Source organism: Pipistrellus kuhlii, unplaced genomic scaffold (assembly GCF_014108245.1).
Source record: "Pipistrellus kuhlii isolate mPipKuh1 unplaced genomic scaffold, mPipKuh1.p scaffold_m20_p_7, whole genome shotgun sequence".
In the NCBI taxonomy this organism is placed as follows: Eukaryota; Metazoa; Chordata; class Mammalia; order Chiroptera; family Vespertilionidae; genus Pipistrellus; species Pipistrellus kuhlii.
In genome coordinates, this window is record NW_023425573.1 from 16,939,710 (window position 1) to 16,953,946 (window position 14,237).

A 14,237-nucleotide genomic window follows, 5' to 3' on the forward strand; every position below is an offset into this window, starting at 1 on the left:
GATCCAGAATTCCACAGGATATTTTAATAATTAAAAACTCCCTGGCCCTTAAAACTGGAAGAATATGAAAGAATAAAGACAGGAGCTTAATTAACCAATTTTGTAAATGGAACAAATCATTATTCATTGTTCCCATAAAAGTGGTAGATAAAATCTGCTAAACTTATAGGTTTGTAAGTTGAGCTTGAAGAATAAATTTCTGAATTTTTTCTAAACAAAAGAAATAAAACACGTTTGAGATGGTGTTTTATTTTTTTTGTCTAGGTCAGCAGAAACAGATGCTAGAAAAGAGGTTTTACAGTTGCACCTGTTGCATACTCAAAATAATGAATTTTAAAAACCTTAGCCCTACCATTCAGCCTTTGACTTCTGGGTAGAATAAGGGTCACCCCACAGAGTCCTACATGTAACAGCAAGGTTTTTGAGATTGAATGTATTTACAATAAAAATAAATTTCTGGACATTATTCTTTTATTAATGTTGCAGGCCCACTTGAGAATCTCATTTATGAAGACACCCTAAGATAGTAAGGAATAAATAAACTTGGACTCCCTGAACCACCACCCATGCACACAGCTGGACCATTTGGTGGTTTTGAGTTAAATAGCAGCTGCCATATTTGGTCATATGCTTCACACTGTTACAAACACAGAACACTTGTGCGATTCACTAACTGAATTCATTTCCCATAAGAGATAGACCTCCTAGTTTCATTAGGTTAGTACCCTGGTTCATCTTCTCTTCAAGACTCAGTATTAAGTAGTCATAAGCAAAATGGGCATCGTGTCAATAATGCTTAAACATTTGAGTAGCCAACCCGCATGCAACAGGCTAGGAAATTCCGTGCATGCACTTAAGAGAAAATCATTGCTGTTTTATTTTGAAGCTGAATGCCAGTTAGATCTTCATACCAGGATAGTAATTATTTTGATCGTCTCACTGAACCTGTCACAAGACAGGGTGGGGAAATGGGCTTTTTTCTGTCCTTAATTAGTGAAACCACTTGGGTAAAAGCTTAAGAATGCTAGCACCTAGCAGACATTTACAATTATAGTTGACTAGAGCCCAGTGCACAAATTCCACATTTTATTTAGGTTTTAAATCTTTAGTACCATCCTATCCTATATAAAAGGTTAATATGCAAATTGTTCCCTTGACCAGGAGTTCAACTGGGGGGTGGGGCCAGCCGGCCAACCATCTGTGGCCCCACCCCCTGGCCCAATCGCCTCTGATCAGGGCAGGCCAGCCAGACCCCACCTGTGCATGAATTTGTGCACTGGGCTCTAGTCAACTATAATTGTAAATGTCTGCTAGGTGCTAGCATTCTTAAGCTTTTACCCAAGTGGTTTCACTAATTAAGGACAGAAAAAAGCCCATTTTCCCCCCCTGTCTTGTGACAGGTTCAGTGAGACGATCAAAATAATTACTATCCTGGTATGAAGATCTAACTGGCATTCAGCTTCAAAATAAAACAGCAATGATTTTCTCTTAAGTGGCCTCCAAGTGAAATGCACAACCACTATGGCTTTAAATCGTACCCTACAGCCTTGTGTTAACTATTTCCATCCTGATCCCTCTTTTCCAAGTCTCACTCACTAACTGTGCTTTCTTTCACCTGCAAAGTGCCCAGACACATCGAATGCACTGATGTGTCAGCTCCTATCCATCCCAAGCTCAGGGCACACAAACATCGGTAGTTTCATCTGAGTGGTACTGGTTACAATCCTACCAGGTAGAGTTGTCAGAGGGCAAACATCATGTCTTATGTTTCTTTGATGGCCCCACCCTCACCACAGCACCTAGCACAGTGTTTGACACACTGCAGCTCTTCTTTAATCTATGAAGAGCATCAATTAAATCTTCGGTGCAAAGCTTTTGCTAATTTCCCAGCACAGGTTAGCTCAATTTCATAGAAGTAGCTTGTAATACTAAAGCCAAGCCACAGTAACTCTTTCAACAGTGTTAAATCCTAGTGTTCCTCTCGCTTATTAAATACTTAGTTGGTTAAAAACAGTATAGTTTGTTTTTTTAATGCCTTTATAAACTTCTTGTGGGAACAAACCGAATTCTCCCTGACAGCCCAGAGTTGACTGAGCACCTATTGGCCACATTACTTTCTGGCCGTGACAGGCAGTGGAGAATGACCTTTAGTCTTGACTGAGACACTGCCCCTGACCCCTATGTCCCAAGCCCAGACCAAGTACCCAGAGAGGGAGGCAGAAGAGCCAATACACCTGCTGGGGACAGTGCTGTGCAGAAAGTTCTAGAAACATGCATGTGTGAGGCACAAGACCTTTATTGCCACGGGAAGTGGGGGCACTCACCCTGCCTCAACAACAGCTGAGAGTCACAGACACGCAGACTTCACATAATAAAGTACAACGCAACGGAGGGAGAAATGGCCCCTTGGGGGAGGGGCCATTGGCTGTAATACCGAGGTAACCAATTGACCTTGTTCAGTGAAAATACCTCTAACACAATGGAAAAAAAAAACAAACGCCAAACTGTTATAACATCCAATTCATATATACAATTCAAATAAAAATATATATTATTTGCTTCAATGTATAGCAAATTTAATATATTAGTGTTTACGCAATAAAAACTGTATTCTACTGAAATTTTTCTTGTGCTTCCCTCTTATCACTAAGCTTGAAAGACCAGAAACGTCTAATACTTAAGGAAACTTACTTATGGACTTAAAGATGCAGTTTGTTTGGCCATGAAAGATAAATATTAGTTGGAAGATTACAGCATCTTTAAAAATTGTTGCTTATTAAAATGTACAAACTTCAACTGTAAGACACAATTTAAAAAAAAAAAACCTACACAATTTCTCCAAATAGATTAGAATACAGGAAACGTTTCATGAAACTACTGAGATACTAACCAGTTCTATGGCTAATATTAAAAACGGAATAACCTATTTAAATCGTACTCGTACTATTTCTACACACAGTGAACAAGACAAGCACAGCCCTCAGCCTCCAGCTAGCAACGAGCTGCCAGGTCCATGAGAAACTCTTCAGGGGGGAAATGCTCTGGTTCAATGAACACACGGGAGGGGCAGTTTCGGATAGGACAGGCGCTGTTCACTGGTGTTTCTGTGGAAAGCCAGTCTACAAACCAAAGTGAAAAAGCAGCTGTACATGTGACAGTGAACGCAACTCCAGCACAGACATTTCATCTAGCATTGGGCTGAGGAGTTGTAGTATAACCGATTATGCCTTAATATTTTTATGCAGTTATGACCTAGAGCAGAACTGAAACAAAAACCACGCCTATTCCAAGTCAATCTGCTCTTCTTAGCAATATCGGGGTTTACATGAATCTGGAGGAAGCAGGTAAAGCTGTCTAATACCTTCTCCTCCTAAACCAACAGAAAAAATGTTAATTTCTAACAGTATTTGTTTTCTTAGTATAAGCTCCAATGTGAAATTCTCGTAAGTGTGCAAGTACATTATAAACATGGAAGCACATCTCTCCCCCGCCACCACGTATAGGCACACAGCCCATTAATTAAATAGGGGGAATTAAAAGACTTTTAAGTGAAAATGAATTTTAAAGAAAAAAACCTGCATTCTCAAATCTGAAAGTTGTACAAAAATGAAATTATAAAATAAATAATTAGTCAACTAAACCGCTACAGAAACATGCCTGCACACGTGGATGTAGTGACTCTGCCCTCCTGGGAGGGGCTGGATGGGGAGACCTCCCCGGGAGAGTCTAGTTTCCCCAACTGCAGAGTGTCGAGAAGAGCTTCTGGACATAAGACAGTACTTCCTTTATTATGTTACATCCTTTGTTAACAGTCACTATCCGGGTCACATTTAGGGCTAACTTACTATGTCTTAATCTATTTCACATGCTCAGAAACAGTAATGTTTAAATAGAGGCTTGTACCCATCGTCAGCTTGTTTCAAGGTCTCTGTCCCAGTAACAGCTTCCTATGTCTGCTACAGCTCAAGTAGGGATCATACAATGCAATCTGGCAACAAGGCTAAGAAAGATGGCCTTCTGTGCTTCTCGTCTTTTTAACTTTACTCCAGTACTGATTATGTGTGTACACGTGCCTGAGTAAGCCAGCAAAAAATGACACTTTACTACTCAAAATGACAGTTCCTACTAAACAAAATCAGTTTCATCAAATATTAAATCCACAATATTTCCCTTGGTTTAAACCAGGTGCTTGCTAAATTCCATTTTTCCAAAGTCACTGCTACCCTGCCAATAACTACATTACTTAAACTTTCTTTATGACTGCAAAGATTCTAAACTCTGACATATAAAATTTACGCTAAGTACGCTTAAAGTAGACAATGAAATTTCAAGTAAAATAAACTGTATCCATATCTACCGGACCGAACAGGTCTCAACATCTACATTTTACTTCTATAAATTACACAAATACATTGTACATTCTTAAATAAATGCTTACAATATTACTTTGTAAGCCTTTCCACATAAAATGAATTACACAGGAATGTGAATGGATCAATATTTCTATTACAACATTCTCTCTATTTTCTCTGTTGTGGCTGTTGCTTTGTCTTCCTGGCTTCCAGAACACTGTGTCAGTCCTTACGCTTTGGCTATGAAATCTGTTTGAGCTGAATGAGGCAACATTGGTTATTAAGGCTTATTTCTACGATGGAGCATTATCCTTAAAACTGATGCCGCTTCCAGAGAACAGTGGGGAAATCACAGCTATCTTGAATCTTCAGGCTCTGTTTTGATGACTTTCTTCTCTAAAGTAAAAGCGGAGTGAGGGTAGTCTTTTAAAATCCCCAGGCTCTCTGCATAAAGAGGGAAACACCAAGTGTAAGAGACTTTAAATCAGTGGATCACAAAACAAACTCAAACAAACGTGCAAAACAAGCCCCAAAGTCCACAGCAAACAGTATTAATGATTCATAATGCTGCGATTCCACATAAAACTTTAATGTTTACAGGGAGCTGTGAAGAGCTTGGACTCTATATTTAAATTCCATCTCTGCCATCTCAGGGCAGTCAACCCTCTCTCTAAGCCTTAGTGTCTTCATCTACAAACTGGGGATAATACCTCTATTGGGCGATGTCAGCAAGTGCACGTAACGCATTTATCATACAAAACATACTGGCTTTTGTTTAATGCTTGGTCCAATGTGGTAAGTAAAATATATAAAATAAAACCAGTCACTCATACACAACTAAGTTAATAGCCAAAATATTTACTGTCAATGAAAAAAAAATGAAACAGAAAAACATCTTTTGTGTTTAAACATGAAACTATTTTTAAAAGTTTCTCTAGCCATGAAACATTTAAGTGGGAGAAACAGGAATAAAAGAATGAAAACGCATTCATAAGGAATAATGCCTTAGAGTTATGTGTGTGCAGTTATTTGAATCTCACACAAACACTACAGAATGACAATAAAATGTAACAGTTATACAAAGTATTAATACTGGGGGCTATGTATACACACACACACACACACACACACACACACTCACATCTGGAAAGGTAACCAATACTCATAGTTTATCTGAAATTAGGTGGTTCCATTTATGAATTTATCCTCCCTATACAAAGAAGTGGATTTTTAAATTCAGCAAAGAGAGTAATAAAAATAGTAGCTATCATTTGTCGAATTCCTATCAGCCAGGCAGTTCATGTAACTGTCTTGTCTGTCCTCATAACCATTCTATGAGGTGAAAGAATTTGTTTTATAGATGAAGCACCTGACTTCAAGTGACTCCTAATGTTACTTTAGCTCAGAGACTGAATGATTCCTTTGCATGGTATCATCTCTAGCAATATAACTCTGCCCAACTCACTTCACTTGGGCATGTACCTTGGTTGCGGGCACACCCCCAGTAGGGAGTGTGCAGGAGGCAGCTGATCGATGTTTCTTTCTCATCAATGTTTCTAACTCTCTATCCTTCTCCCTTCCTCTCTGTAAAAATCAATAAAATATATATTTTTTAAAAATCTCAACCTTCCTGAGCTGTTCCCTGTCCACTCTTTGGAAGACCATGGTCTCAAGAAGAATGGCCATTATCATGGCCATCTCTTACTTTCAAGGGAAGAAAAACTGACTAGTCACATTGTTAGGGCTCTCCAGTGGGAGATGAAGAACAGAACTTAAAGATGCCGTATTCAGTATTTCTCTCTAATCATATCCTGTTCTCACCTGACGAGTGGGACTTGGCCTCACTGGGGTAAAGTCTACTCAGCTCCCCGTCCACCACAAAATGATGGGGCTGTCTGTTCTGTAGGTTAGGTATTCGGAGATTCAAGGGTCTTTCTCCTAATGGAAAGAAAAAGAAAGCAGCATGAGTAATATTAAAAACACACCATGGTTTTTCTTAAAAATAACTTCCACAAACTGCCTCAACACTCCTTCAGAAAGGAGTAAGGAAAAGTCCACAGGCAGGCACAGAAGAATCCAGTAACGGTAGATATAGTCTGTGAAAGAATAGAGGAGGAAAATGGTAATTCTTACTAGTCCCAAGTTTACAATTCTGCCAGACATTTTTAAGAACCAATCACAAACTAAACAAAAGACTGAGATTCTGAGTAAGCGCTCACCTCTGGTATATACTGTAATACATCCCCTCTCTCAGGCATTTTCTTACTAGTGTGACCATTCTGCCATGGCCTATCGTGAACTACATAATAAATACTACAGAGACAGAGATGGCTCTAGCCAACTGTTTATAATTAAGAACAATAACAGGAAAACCTATTGCACATCTGTGAAAAAATAGAATTATCACAGACATGGTGAAAATACCTTATATAACAAACATATCCTATATAATAAAACCTTAATATGCAAATTGACTGAACAGCGGAATGGCCGGTTGCTATGACACGCACTTACCATCAGGGGGGCAGATGCTCAATGCAGGAACTGCCCCCTGGTGGTCAGTGCACTCCCACGCTTAGCCAGAAGCCAGGCTCATGGCTGGCAAGCGCAGTGGCAGCGGTAGGAGCCTTTCCTGCCTCTGCGGCAGTGCTAAGGACCCCTTGGGGGATGTCTGCCAGCGGGCATAAGCCAGCAGTTGGACATGTCTCAGGATCCCAGACTGCGAGAGAGCACATGCCAGGCTGAGGGGATCCACTCCAGTGCACAAATTTAGCGCACCAGGCTTCTAATCATAAACCTAAATCTATCACACTTAGCAAACTGCCACCCCCACTGAATTATCCTGGTGTGACAAATTAGTCATCAAAATCTTTCATGAATGCTTTTGCTTCTTAACTCTGAAGTCTTCACTGTCAAGGATGACTGGAGAGGTTAAACAAGACCTCAACTAGAAAGTTTCTGTAACATTTAAAAGGGGAAGAGCATTCTCCTCACCATTGTGACCTGCTGACACGGTAATATTTTATTCAACAGTTAGATGGTGCTTCACATGGCTTTCCCACTCAGAAGGAAATCTTATCTTCTTGACAATAGTAACCACTCTCTAGAAAAGTATAACAGTAACATATAAAAAAGAAGGTCCTAGCCCTAGCCAGTTTGACTCAGTAGAGAGCACTTGCCTGCAAACCAAAAGGTCCCAGGTTCGATTCCAGTCAAGGGCATGTACCTCTGTTGCAGGCTCCTCCCTGGCCCTGACCCTGGTTGGGGCTCATGCGGGAGGCAACCAATCGATGTGTTTCTCTCATGTAGATATTTCTCTCTGTCTTTCCCTCTCTTTTCCACTCTCTCTGAAAATCAATGGAAAAATATCCTCGGGTGAGGATTTAAAAAAAAATAAGGCCCTAGAAAATTACTGTTTCTGCTCACGCACTACCACCATTTGAAAGTAGGGGTCCTAGACCCGCACTTTCGTCCCGTGATCTCCCTCCACTAGTGCGATCTCCGAGCAGCAGGCCTTCCTTGCTCCCCGCTGCCGCTCAGTGCCTAGGAGCCTACCTGGCACAGGGGAGACACTAACACACGTTTAATGAGTGGGTGACAGTGACCTGAGATTTTCTTCATGTGCCAATGAGAAAAGAGTGAAGTAGTTTTAAAAATGGTAACTATACTCATAAACCGTAGATTCCTAGGCCTAAACATTGAAGAGGACACTTCCCAGAGGGCACACCCCACACGGCTCCCAGCGGGCCTGCGGGACAGTGTGGAGCGGAGAGTGGCAGGACGTCTTCTAGACTCTCCATTCTCATCCCGTTTCCTCAGCGCTCGGGGCTCTGTCCCCTTTAGGAAGCATTCACCACATTCTCTTAGGAACCCAACGTCTCACATTCCACAGACAAATAAATCTGCTCTTCAGCCATAAGAAACAGGAAGTTGTCATCTTTAAAAAGTGATAGAGACCCCCCATGGAATCCACTTCTTTGAGAACAATGGTCAACGCAATCAGTCCTCTGCACCCAGGGGTTCCGCATCTGCGGACCCACAGCAGGTCACAAATATTTGGAGGGGAAAGGTGACGCTGTTGCTGACATGCAATATGTAGTTCGACTTACATGGATGCATCTGTACTGCACACATGAAGCCTTTTCATCTTGTCATCATTCCCTAAACATTAGCGTGTGACAACTATTTACATAGCATTTCCATCATATTAGGTATTATCAGTAACCTAGAGATGATTAAAAGTAGACGGGAGGGAGGGTGCACGTAGGTTATATGTAAATACTGCGCTGTTTTATCTAAGGGACTTGAGCATCCAGACTGGTGTCTTCAGGGGGACCTGAAGCCAATCCCCCTGTGGGTACCCAGGATACTGCACTATTCACATCTCCCATTCACACCACCCTTCACAAAATACAGATCAACTCTATGTGCAGCTGTTATTTAGGGATGATAAGGTTAAAAAAAAAAAAGAAAAAACCCACACAACTTTAAAAATTAGATTTGCAGAGTGAATTCCTTCCCTTTTTGAAAAAAGGGGCAATTTGTAAATTAATTTTGGTAGAGAATCTATAAGATGATCTCTTAAAAATATCAAGATTTAAAAACCAGCAAGGTTTTGTCTCTCTTTGAAGTGCACCAATAGCAGGGTCTGAAGGTGTGGCCGGGCTAAGCAAGCACCTTGTCCGTCGGAGCTGTCAGAGGCCAGGCCGTTGGGACTGTGCTCCTCTGAGCTCTGCCGGTACAGCCCCGCGGACAGCCGTCTCTCGGCCTGCTGCAGCCGCTCGTAGCCGGCCTGTGTGCACAGGAACTCCATCTGCTTCGTCACTCCCTTCTCAGGCTGCTAGTAAGAAAGCAAAAATAAAATCAGTAACCAAAACATTCTAGATTTTTTTAATGGTCTGAAGATGCCAATTTCAGACTCCCGCAGATATATTTAGAATTCATTAAAATTAGTTCACACTTCATGTGGCATACATGTTCCATAAGTATGCAAACGAAGAAAACCTTCTTGCTCAATCCAACAGAGAGAATTCCAGTTCAGCTCAAAAGCAAAATAACCTCAGCTCTGTTTTCCCAAGTGCCGAGTCCTCTGGAAGGGCTTTTGAGAAAGGAAGCTCAGTGCAGAGGCAGCGGCTGCTAGAAGCTGCTTCTAATGGGTGGAATCTTGGCATTTTTATTTTAGGATTTGGCGCTACACAGACTCTGGAACGATGACAGTATTTTGGGGGAGAAAGTGTAAAACGGCTGTCTAGAAAAAGAAGATGCTTCCCCTAAAATTTACAATGAGGATTCTGCAGAAAAGCATCAGTGCCAACGAGGACCTTCACCTTCGTCATGGAATGAAATGGCAGTGTTTTCCAACCAATCATAAAATACATGTTTTCAAACTCGCAATTAGTTGGCTAAAATAAAAGTTTATCTCAGTGTGTGTTTTATAAGTTCCTTCTCTTTGTACTGCTCTAAATTACATAAATGTGATATTCAGAACAGTGTATTGATGATATCTTGCTAAAGAGTAATAGTCAAAATATAGACTTAAGCCAGGCGAGTGTTGCTCAGTGGATAAGCACCAACCCATGAACTAGGAGGTCATGGTTCAATTCCCAGTCAGGGCACATGCCCAGGTTTTGGGCTTGATCCCCAGTAGGGGGCCTGCAGGAGGCAGCTGATCAATGATTCTCTCTCATCATTGGTGTGTGTGTCTCTCTCTCCCTGCCCTCTCTCCTTCCTATATGAAATCAATAAAAAAAATGCTAAAAATTATAGACATGAATCATTACTATGCTATATAAAAGAGTAATATAAGGAAACTGCTGTATAAAATAATTTACAAACAATCCTGATTCACAATGGTAAAAATCAATAGGTGAAATATATTAATTCATAGAATAGGATACAAGTTTTTCCTATTTTTCTGAATGCTCATAAATCAGAACAAAGGAAATCATAACTTCAATTCATTTGAACTTGTTACTAATTAACTAATAAAACTTCAAAAGAATTCTGAGTGGGAAATGTATTTTTCATGCTCTTAACGTGAAAAACAAAACTTGGCACCACTAAATCTGACCAGAAGCAGTCATTGGGGAGAAGATCAGCAGGAATAAAACTCACAGTACTTTCCAAAAGGTGCTGTCTGCAGAAATGACGTTTTAAAATGTTAACGTCCGTGTACATAATGAAACAATAGCAAAAGTACCTGAAGCTGCATATTAATTTAACAACTTTTATTACCCATTAATTGAAATAACTTAACAAAAGCTACAAAGTCGACTATCAATATTTTATTGAAAACTAGTACTATTTTATCTCACACATAGTCAAGCATGGCTGTTTTACTGGTATCAAATTACTTCTTTTGGGTTTTCTTAGGTAGAAAACCTATTTTACTTCCTATAAAACTACGAAGAATAAATAAGTATCACTGTATCGGATTCTGCTCAAAAAGATTCTGCTCATAACCCAAAGCAAACTAAGTTGTTATTGCTATCTTGTTGACACAGCTGTGATTGGATGACATTTTAAGAACCAGAAATTAATTCAGTCCTTGGATGCTTAAAACTGGAGCCGGTTGACGCAGCCGTTTGCTTTCCAACCTACAGCTCTTCTTATGAGTGTTAACTTATGTTACCTGGGAACCGAGAGCAGCGAGCTCCTGGCTCTTAGCGTTGGCCTGCTGGAAGAGGGTTTGTGCGGAGTCCTGGAAATCCGGAAACCCATCCTGTAGATCAAAGAAAGAGTCCTTTCTTACTTAGGATTTGTAAATAATAAACAAACATATGATCTAAAGCTCAGAAAATAAAGCAAAGACAACCATCTTAAGTAAGATTTCAATGTACAATGTTTCGTCTCAGTCTTGTGTGGTAGAACTACCTAAATTCTTTTTGTAACCCCAAAAAAAGCGTACATGGAAAAAAAGATTTGTACATCCACATCATTTTACATTGGAAGGCAGAATTCATGACCAATGATGATAATGGTTATCTAACTCTTCATATAACATTTCATCTAGCAATCTGCTTGCTTAACCACTATCCCCATATTGGACATTTAGATTATTTTCCTTATTTTTGGTTTGAAAAACACTGCAAAAACCTTCCCATGGAAATAGCATTTCACATAGCTCAGAGATTCCCACAAGTGGAATTACTGCAGAGATGAACATTTTTATGTTTTCCACATACTTTCTACAGGGGCCTTTCACTGATTGCCATATCATCTGTAATAATCTATAATAACAAAAGCATAATATGCTAATTAGACTGGACAGCCGAACAACCTTCCGGACATCCTTCTGGACGACCTCCTGGACAAAGCCAGGGCTGTGAAGGCTGAGACGAGCCACCATGGGCCGGCGGGCTGCAGCGGGTGGGCAGGGGGAAGCCCTAGTCCGGGTGCCTGCCAGCGGCCAGAGGAAAGCCCAGGTCCAGGGTCCAGAAGGAAGTCGGTGCTGGCAGCCAGGGGAAGGAAGGCCTACTGTTGCACGAATTCCATGCCTTGGGCCTCGAGTAAGAATATATGACAGTTCTGGCCAGCACGAGGTGGTGTTGCTTTCACAGTTTTTGCCAACTTATATTTTTGTTTTGATGTGCAAAAATTTAAATTTTATATACTGTAGTTGCAAATAATTATTTTATTTTGTGATTTCTTCTAATGCTATAAAGTTTAGAAAAGCATTCTGCTTTAGAGATTTGATAGTCAAATCTACCCTCTAGTTTTTCTAAGCCTTTATTGTGTGTGTGTGTGTGTGTGTGTGTGTTTAACTCTCCAACCCATCAAGAATTTATTTTGTTAAATGTAACATGGTAAAGATCCAAAGAAAGTTTTCTTTAAGGTGCTACCCAATAGTCTCCATCTGAGTTCTGAAGGATTCTTCCAGGTCGAGTGTGATTTCTCCTGTGCCTTCACCGCCAGGCAATGGCGCTTTGGAATTAGAAGGACCTGGGTCCATGTTCCAGGTCCACCACTTACCTGTTTCCCCGAAAATAAGACCTAGCGCATGGAAAGATAAGACATCCCCTGAAAATAAGACCTAGCACAACTTTGGGAGAAAAAATTAATATAAGACACTGTCTTATTTTCGGGAAAACAGGGTAGTAGCTCTGTGACCCAGAATGAGTGCCTTAACTTCCTGAACCTTTGTTTCCTCTTGAAAATAAAGACGAGGAACACCTGAGCCCAGCAGTTCAGCCTTCTTGTGGTCTCCCACAGCCTCTGGCAGGCAGGCAGTTCACTGTGGTGGGAAACTACAGGGTGGAGGAGCCACCGTCACTCATACTAGGCAGTCCCGGGGACCCAACAGGAATGACTCAGAAAGGAAAGGGAGGCCAGGCCCAAGAAGCTGGGCTCTTGGAATCCTGTGTGGGGCAGGTCTTCCGTTATGTCTCTCAAGCCTTTCCCCAGGGAACCAGAGTACCATGTTGGAGCCCTTTACCTTCATGTCCTATTCTTGGCTGCTGCCTTAACCACAGCACTCCCTCTGCGTCTGAGCACAGAAGACAGGAGATGCAGGGTGGGACACTGCGTGTGACCTCACTACTCTCACCCCCACCCCTCCACCTCCCCACTGAGCACTAGCAAGCTGCCTTCAAGTCACTGCCGAGCCGCCTCTGACTCGCTCCAGCAGATGTTCTCAGCCTCACACGTGCATTTTCCTTTTTTCTACTCACACTTTCTATATGAACAGCAGATTGTAAGGCTTCTGTTTTCTGATCCAGAGGGGAAGAATCAACATCAAATTAGACCAGCTTCCTCTTCAACAAGCTTAGTAACAGCGTAGGTGGGTTCTGATCCTCTTCCTCTCCCTCGGCTCCCCACCCACCCACCCACCTACCCACGGGAGCTGCTGGCAGATGTTTCCTCTGAGTCTTTCTTCTTTAAGCCCCAAGTCTCTGACTTTCTGGCCTCGATTAACAAACTTCATTTCTTTCATCCACTTATCTCTGATGGCTCTGCACTCCCAGCCCACACAGGATCAAGAATGCGGTCCCCTCCCATCTCTCTGCCTGGTCTCCAGCAATTTCGGTGGAACAAGAGACCTCACAGATGAGGTCTGAACAGTAACAGCCCATGTAGTCAGCTACCACGCCGGTCCCGAGACCAGCTCTTACATGTTCTTCCCTCTTCCTAAGATATCGCCTGTAACACTGGAGGCAATGACAGGGTTTGTTCATGGGATGCAATGTGTTCTTTATGAAAAAGGTTAGCAACTGAGTCCACTTTTAACGAATGTTTCACAAAAAAGAGGTGGAGACAAAGTGGCAGGGCCTGTGCCTCTTGGTTTTTCATCTCCTTTTCTAGCTGTCAAGCTGTCTCAACTCCTTCCTGTCAGAGGTACAACAGAACAAATCAAGCTAATTTTTTATTTACATGTATGTTTATTTGTCATTGTCAAGGATCAACAATTTATACTGTTAAATAGAAAACCAGGAAGCTAAGAATCCCAAAAGAAATATTCAAATGAAATAAGATGAACAAGTTTGTTAAAGAATTCTAAAATCTAGTTTTACTTACCAAGTCCTTTGTGTCAGCCATATATTCTGGACAAACTGGTTTCAATGTTCTCTAAGCACTCACAGTATTTTCTTACCTCTCTGACTTTGCCCATGTTAGTCTAGCTCTGTAATGCCCCTCCACTTCCAACCCACATTTCTACCCTCTGAAATCCTACCCTTCTTTCTAAACCCAGCTCAAATGATATCGCCTCAATAGAACTTTCCCTAATCTCTTCTCATGCCAGAAATTCCCCCCTCCTCAGCAGCCACACAAAAGGGAGATACAAACAAAGCACTAATACATGGAAAAGTCTTAGGGGAGTAGTAGTGATCCTATAAAGCCCATACTACCAACTCAGCCTCAGCTTCCCAAACCAAATGAACAGTTCTG

At 41.3% G+C, this 14,237-nt stretch overlaps 1 protein-coding gene across 6 annotated transcripts in view; it reads right to left on the bottom strand.

Moving 5' to 3' along the window:
* NAB1 (NGFI-A binding protein 1) overlaps positions 1-14,237 on the bottom strand; it is a 55,063-nt gene that overhangs the window by 15,171 nt on the left and 25,655 nt on the right. For 2 of the 6 annotated variants that reach the window (XM_045575778.1, XM_036422119.2), the window contains exons 4-6: positions 10,984-11,073; positions 9,030-9,192; positions 6,174-6,290 (exon numbers count right to left, since the gene is read on the bottom strand). In XM_045575778.1, coding sequence (XP_045431734.1) covers positions 6,174-6,290; positions 9,030-9,192; positions 10,984-11,073 — 370 coding nt within the window. Of the gene's footprint in view, positions 1-2,278; positions 4,797-6,173; positions 6,291-9,029; positions 9,193-10,983; positions 11,074-14,237 lie in introns of those variants that run through there. The other 4 variants (XM_036422116.2, XM_036422117.2, XM_036422120.2 and 1 more) reach the window with 4 other exon arrangements.